Raw genomic sequence first — 7,782 nt, 5'->3', positions numbered from 1 at the left:
AGGAGCGCCATGTCTCCAACGATCTCATCTGCTACTGTTGCAGCGCCCCCGTCAAAACCGACGTGGCCAAAATGACGTGCCCCCTTCTTCCATGTTTTCCACCGATATAGGGGCAAAACCGTCATTTCCTGCCACCGCACCCGCTATACTATCCTCTCCCTCCTCCCGCCGCTGTCCTGACACGCGGCCTGTCCCCGTCTAGCCACATTGCGACGAACGCAGCAACAGCGATGGCGAAAAAAATTGATTTGCAACGAGAGAAATCTCGGTAAGTAATTTCCGGAAACGAGATAAAATTAGAAAACAGTTAAAGCAGTTTGGGAGACAACAAGAAGGGGAAGGAGAAATAAAAGAGGAAATATATATTAAAAAAAATTCTGTGCTGTCACGAAGAGGAGGAATAGGAAGCGGCTCCCCGTCTCTTTTATATCCCCGGGAATCCGTCTCGGCTGGGGTTCGGGCTGCGTCTGAGGCGCAGAGTTCCCGCTCCGCTCCCCCGGCGGCCGGTTCGCCGCGCTCCTGATCAAGCCAGGTGCGTCCACTCTTCCGTTTTCGCTTTCCTTCGGCGATTATGTTGTGATTTGCCTGGCTTTTTTTTGGTTGGTGGGGAATGTTGATCTATTCGAATCGGGGGCAGATCTGGGTGGTGGGCGTGCTGGGGCGGCGGGTTCTAGGGTTTGTAGCGTGGGCACGCGGGGGGATTGGTGATGTGTGAGCCTGATTTGAGGAAAAAGCGCGTTTGTGAGGATTTACGGGATGATTGGTCTGCTACAAATGATGTCACTGTTGACTTTTCATTACAATTTTTCCGCTTCTGATATGCTTCTGAATTCTATCCCGTGTTGACTTCGTTCCATTTAGTGAGGATTTTATCATGTTAAAACAAGGATAGTATGTGATGCTAGAAGTTGCTGAGTTATGTGCTCAGCAACTTCTAAGAGCAGCTAGTGATTATTGCTATGATTGGAAAGTGCTACTAGTGGAGTGGATTGGTGTTGGAGGTTGTAGAGGTGCTTGCTCACATGATATGTAAATATGTAATTGATTTCAGCGAGGGCATGTTCGCTGATGGTGGTGTGGTGTTTCTGTTTGCAGGCAAGGAACGCTCTCTCTTATGAGAGGATCAATGTCCAACTATCACGACGACCACGTCGAAGAGATGGAGGACGATTACGACATGAATGATCCCACTGATGACATGGTCGATGAGCATCAGGAGCGAGGGATTAGGGACTCTGATTCGGACGATGATGAATATGGGCATTCGGTATGCTTTGTTATTTTCTATTGTTGCGTGTTGTATGTGCAATCAAGGCTATGCAAAGCTTTTCTGATACGCAGGCTAACTGAGTGAGTAGAGCATTATTCCACTGATGACTAGAAGCGTGTATAGTCTTGAATGCTGTGTAGTGTTTCTCTTACATAGTCCACATGCTTCTTGTGACATTAGCACTATATGCTGAGCAATGTCTGGTCAGCGAATCAATGAAATGTTTAGTTAAACTTTTTTGTCGCATGTCATATGTGCAATCAAATCTATTAAAAGCTTTTATGATACATTGTTCTTATTGGGTGAATAGAACGTAATTCCACTGATGATTAGAAGCGCTTGTCGTCTTGAATGCAGCTGTAGTGTTTCTCTTACGTAGTCGGCATGCTACTTGTAACTGTAGCACTATATGCTGAGCAATGGCTAGACAGCAAATCAATGAGAACCTTCTGTCATTGACTTGGTTGGGCCACCTGTTGTGCATGCCCTTGTTTAAATTGTTAACTGAACCCATGGAACTCCTATGTTCACGCTTTGTTTGCTGACCGTTTAGACTTGAGAGCCTTGTACAGTTGTCTCTCTCCTTTATATATATATATATATGTGTACTTATAGGTTTGTCCTCTTATACAGTTGCACAATGTCCTTTTCTGCTACCGATCATAATTCTACACATTCGGCGTTCGCTACTATCTACTTTTCTATCTTTCCAAAGTTGCCCCTTTCTTTCCATAATTTCTGTTGGTTTTGCTATGTATCTGCTTGAATTGTTTCATGTATTCTGTCTTAGTGTCTGACATCTTTTAAATCACTGTCAATTTGGTTTCTTTCTGGAAGCATAATAATATATAAGATGATTGTTTTGTTTCCATCGTTCATTTTTTGAATTTATAATGTCACTCGTCTAGCTTTACCGACACAGTTTTGTATAAATATGGTTTCTTTCTATTGTACCACCAGTTTGGTATCCCATGTAATGAAATATTTAGGTGCAACTCAGTGCAAAGGGAACCATGCAACTCAGTGCAAAGGGAACCATAGCTGTTTGACTTGGAAGCAATGCCTTATCTATCTTCACCCACAGACCAAGTTTTCCACCTATCTTCTCATCTTCCTCTTAAGATTTTATCAGAAAATTATGTCCGTACTCATGGAAAGCCCCTGCCATCAATCAAAATTGGAGAAGCGCTGGTGCTTGCCGCCATATCAATGCATCCCTTTTCAGTTAGACCCATCTTCCCCAACGCACGAGCCAATAAAGAATGATTTGGACAACACTGATATTCAAAAGGATCTTTGATAACGGTGATGATTCTATGGCAAAGTTCATTAGTATCCTTGATGAAGCAATCATATCAAGACACAACCAGTATCACACTCTCCAGTTGTCAATCACCTTCGGTTTCAAAGTGAATACGGCTTGGCAATCGAGTCCTTGAGAGGAGCTTGGGCAGGAATATGAGATCTGGTATTGGTCTTGAGGAAGAGGAGCAGGGTAGGTCTTGTTTGATCAGTCACAACTTGTATTCCCTGGAGGCTCTAGGGCAGTATATATACATATGTACAGGTGATAATATGCAAGAAACCCCTTATAGTCTGGGGATATTACACAGAGCAATATATATATGTAACAACAACCTCACAATCTAATCCATTGCAATAAAATCAATCATCTGTGGGTTTATTTTACATTAAATTGCATCTAAACAACCCTTTGCATGGGCCATAGTGTGCCATTTATGTTGCAACTTGAAAATTAGTCCAGTTGCTTATCTGATCACTTCCATGCACTAACTGGTTGTATTTTTTTCATCTTTTTTCTGTCTAGCACGATAAGATCCCAGATACTTCATCAGCAGATGCAAGAAAAGGAAAAGACATTCAAGGAATACCATGGGAGAGGCTAGCTATAACTCGTGAAAAATACAGACAGACCAGATTAGAACAATACAAAAATTATGAGAATGTACCTAATTCTGGAGAAGAAGCAATAAAGGTGTGTTTCTAACTCTTTTTCGAAGTTGAGTTTTGTAAAATTTTCTGCGGGCATATGGTTGACACTTACCTTGGAACAGGATTGCAAACCAACAGAGAAAGGTGGAATGTATTATGAATTCAGACGAAATACTAGATCAGTAAAATCAACTATCCTACATTTTCAGGTGAGCTCATTTCCTCTTCCTTATCCCCCCCCCCCCCTCCCCCCCTTTGAGATAATATGCCAGCTTACCCCAACTTGCTTGGGACAAAGGCTTTGTTGTTGTTGTTGAGATAATATGTCACAGAGTAATTATCAGACGCAATTGATGTTTCCTCTGAGGTCTATTTCAGTCAATTTCACTTTGCATGTTTGTAAATTCTTACTACTAATTCTAAGGCAAAAGTTTGTGTACATTAGGGCATGCTTTTAGATGTATTGGTTTCTTGGATGTATGCTAAGTTACGTAAAGGTTATTGAAACATTAAAAATTACTTAAACTTTGCATGGACAATGACATTTATTCTTATATACAAAGAAGCACAAGTTACACCTGTTAACTGTGTAAAGGATTGTGTTACCTTTTGTACTAATTCAACTCTGTGTTTGCTGTTTGGAGTTGTTCTACTGAGGTAATGGTTCAATGCATTCAGGGAACCAGGGCTATCTGCATGGTCTGATTATGTGGTTCTGCCTATGATCTCTTATGAAAAGTGAACTAAGATTTTGCTGTATTTGAGCTAACCACTTGCAATAGGTCTTGAATTCTTGATCAATGTTCCTGCTCTCCTTTATATGGTTTTGATGTGTAAACGTTGAGAGTATGAAACAATGAGCCTGATTTATGCCTGCAGCTGAGAAATTTGGTATGGGCTACATCCAAGCATGATGTCTACTTAATGTCGAACTACCAAATTCTTCACTGGTCGGCATTGAGTGGTGTGGATACTGAACTTATGAACGTCCAAGGACATGTGGCACCAAGGGAGGTATGATATTTCCTTTTATTTTATTTTCTGTACCAGTTTTCGCATCCTCCCTTCATATTTAACTAATATTATTGATGGTCATCTCTGTACAGAAGCACCCTGGAAGTTTATTAGAGGGTTTTTCTCAGACTCAAGTTAGTACCTTGGCGGTCAAGGACGATTTGCTGGTAGCTGGCGGTTTTCAAGGAGAGCTAATCTGCAAAGTAAGTTATGCAAAAATTATTCAAATTTGTTTGGATCCAAGCCGCTGCAGCACAAGAAAGGACAAATAGCAAAGCCAATTGAATTTTTAATAGACCACTATGCTAGGCATTAGTTATTTGCACAGTACTAACTTTTACATGGTTACATTATTTCTGCTATTCAGCATGGATCGATTTGTTCTTTTACTGGATGCTCATCTAAAAGTCCAAGTGAACTATCTATTCTAACCACTGGAATTTTCTCTTGTGGAAATTGAGATGTTATGGTGAATGCTCAATTGCTCATAGTAGACCAGTATAATAGCTGATTTTGATCTATTGAAATGAACTAACGTATGTCATATACATTTAACTACAAAATAACGAACTGGTGGATGTTATGCATGTTTACACATGGTTAATCTGTTCCTGCGTTCTCAATATCTGATTATTTATTTCCGGCTGATCTCAAATGCAGCACCTCGATCGGGAAGGAATAAGTTTTTGCTGTCGAACAACGTATGATGATAATGCTATTACGAATGCGGTTGAGATATTCAATACCTCTAGGTAACTTCCTATCTATGTTACTAAAGATGCAACCTCATTGAACGCGTATATTCATTTTAGCTTTTGTTTTACCCTGCAGTGGCGCCGTTCACTTCATAGCGTCAAATAATGACTCTGGTGTGAGAGACTATGACATGGAGAGATTCCAGCTCTGCAAGCATTTTCAGTTTGAATGGCCAGTGAATGTAAGTTCCTTTGGTTTCTTTTTCCCTTGTGCTCTGTTTGGAACATCTCATCGGTGCCTTCATTACTAGAGATGCTTTTTTCTACACATGGTTGTCAAAATTTATCTTTAGAGACTTTATTCCCTATTTCATTCTATTCATGTTGATGTGCTTTTCTATGATCAGCTTATTTGCCTTCTTAGGCTTATTTTTGGCCACCTTGCTCTTGGTGAACCTGGCAAATTAGGATATGAACCTATGATAGGTGTAAAGGCAAATTTGAAGTGTCTTACATTTCAGTTGCATAGTTACGACATTGTACACTCCCATCTTCTGGGTACAGTGAATAATGAAAGGAAAGAATGGCATTGCACTGTTGGCACCCTTGAAGACACTTGCACATGCCAACCATGGAACCCTTTTCTTTCATCTTTCTCGTCGCTGCCCTTCTAACTTAGTGTTGAGAATAAATGGGTCCAACCTTAGTATGGACATGATCATAGTTATTAAGGCGTCGCCATAGTGGCGATATAGCGTCGTGGCGGTGAATTGGAGGTCACCACGGCTTGGTGTGGTGATCTCCTCGTGGCACTGCAGCCTGGCAACGGAGTTGAGGACGGGGCTGTCCAGCCGCCGCTTCCGTCCCCCAGTGCCGCCCCCGCCCTCACCCCCTGTGCCGGAATGGTCCGTGCTGTCGCTGCCCCGTCATGTGGAGCCGCACCCGCAGCGGCGACCGCTTGGGCCCGTCCATCCCCCTTTCCTCCTCCGCCTCCACACGCTGGATCTAGGGGGTCTCACGAGTAGGCAGTGGTGGTGGGATGGTAGGGGATAAGGTTGGCTCAGGTTCAGTCGAAGCTCTTATCTGTGTGGGACTGTGTGAATAACGCACTGGGATCCTCTGCGCTGCTGCTGCTGCGGTTAAGTGCATGTGTCTGTCTACTACTATGTACAAATATTTCTCATCTACGAACCCTCGAGCAAAACAGCCCTCAAATCAAGGAGAAAAAAAAAGTTAGTTCCCTTACATTACATGCCACCGTATGTTCCTAATATCCTAGACTGTGATGTGTGTATGGCGTCGCCATGCCACGCGCCATCAGCGATATAAATGTGCGAAGGTGGTGGGTCGCCGTGCCTTGCCGCACCGCCGTAAGAACTATGAACATGATAAATAATAGGCCAAATACAGTGTAATTCTTCAATATGTTTGTTACTGTATTCTTACTATGTGCTTTTTTTTTGTTGATGCAGCATACTTCATTGAGTCCTGATAGAAAGGTGGTTGTTATTGTGGGGGATGACCCTGATGGTTTACTTATCGATGCTAATTCTGGAAAGGTATGCCATCACATGCAAGTCCAGGCATAAAACATCATGATGTTAACCATGCTCATATCAATAGATCCTTCGCATCGAAGTACTGGTATGATATGTGCAATTAAGCCCACTTCACCAATTTTATTTCTGGATGTAGACTCTTCATTCCATGAAAGGCCATCGGGACTACTCATTTGCATCAGCTTGGAGCCCAGATGGACGGACATTTGCTACTGGGAACCAAGACAAGACATGCCGAATTTGGGATGTGAGGAATCTTTCAAAGTCCGTCCATGTTTTGAGGGGTAACCTTGGAGCCATTCGGTCGATACGCTTCACCTCAGATGGCCAGTTCATGTCAATGGCAGAACCAGCTGACTTTGTGCACATCTACGACGTGAAGAGCGATTACAACAGAAGGCAAGAGCTGGACTTCTTCGGCGAGATATCTGGCACGTCTTTCAGCCCGGACAACGACACCCTTTTTGTTGGGGTGTGGGATAGAACATATGGCAGCCTGCTTCAGTTCGGCCGCCTGTACAACTACTCGTATCTTGACTCCCTGTTTTGATGTGGAACCAAAACGGATGTTGGTGGTCCTGATGCACCTCAGCTGCTCTGAATCATGTCAGCATAAATTTAGGTGGTATCCTTAAATCAGAATTTTAAGTTGACCTGATTGTTCAATTAATAAATGGTGTATCCTGCTCGATGTGTATATAAAGAAATGTACAGATGCCTATATAGCCCTCATGGGATAAGGCGCAGATGATGTCCAGTGAAGTGTGAGGTCTGCTGACTCGATTCTGTAGAAGTCGAGAACCTTCGGCAGCAGTTGTACTCTGCCCTCGTCGCCTTTCTGAGTTGCCCGAGTGAAGCTCACGCAAGATGCATACTCCCTCGTTTGACTTTTACTATTTATATTTTAACTAATTCTAGTTTTTTTTAAATATTTAGTTGATTGATATAATATAAATATCACTTATTATGCTATTAAAAGTATTTTTATAACATCATACACTTATAAATATTCGGTCATGTATTTATGAAAAATCGATGATCAAACTTTAAATAGTGAGAGCAAGACGGGCTGTTCGTTCGGTGTATACGGTGACTTGGCAGATACGGTAGTTCTTTCGTTAATGGATTTAGGGCTGTTCGTTCGGTGTATACGGTGGCTTGGTAATATGGTGTTTTTCCGGTTCATACAGTGGATTTTTTGTGTATGGTTTGGGATTGGTATATATTTATCGAAGTTGACGCGAATTGCCGAGCGACATGACAAATCGCCAATGTTGCAAATTAGTGCTAA

The 7,782-nt window shown here is 42.2% G+C and overlaps 1 protein-coding gene across 1 annotated transcript; it reads left to right on the top strand.

Annotated features, from left to right (window-relative positions):
- The first annotated feature begins 341 nt into the window (after nt 1-341).
- On the top strand, nt 342-7,237 carry LOC133919690 (uncharacterized WD repeat-containing protein C2A9.03-like). Its single transcript, XM_062364161.1, has 10 exons — nt 342-532; nt 1,096-1,267; nt 3,099-3,266; nt 3,346-3,432; nt 4,103-4,237; nt 4,330-4,440; nt 4,898-4,989; nt 5,069-5,174; nt 6,405-6,491; nt 6,628-7,237. Exons 2-10 carry the CDS (start codon nt 1,115-1,117, stop codon nt 7,039-7,041), a joined length of 1,353 nt encoding a protein of 450 aa, XP_062220145.1. The 5' UTR covers nt 342-532; nt 1,096-1,114; the 3' UTR covers nt 7,042-7,237.
- The last annotated feature ends 545 nt before the right edge of the window (nt 7,238-7,782 follow it).

The sequence above is a fragment of the Phragmites australis genome, chromosome 5 (assembly GCF_958298935.1).
Source record: "Phragmites australis chromosome 5, lpPhrAust1.1, whole genome shotgun sequence".
NCBI lineage: Eukaryota > Viridiplantae > Streptophyta > Magnoliopsida > Poales > Poaceae > Phragmites > Phragmites australis.
The sequence above is the reverse complement of the archived record's forward strand: the minus strand, read 5'-3'. Positions and strand labels throughout refer to the sequence as shown.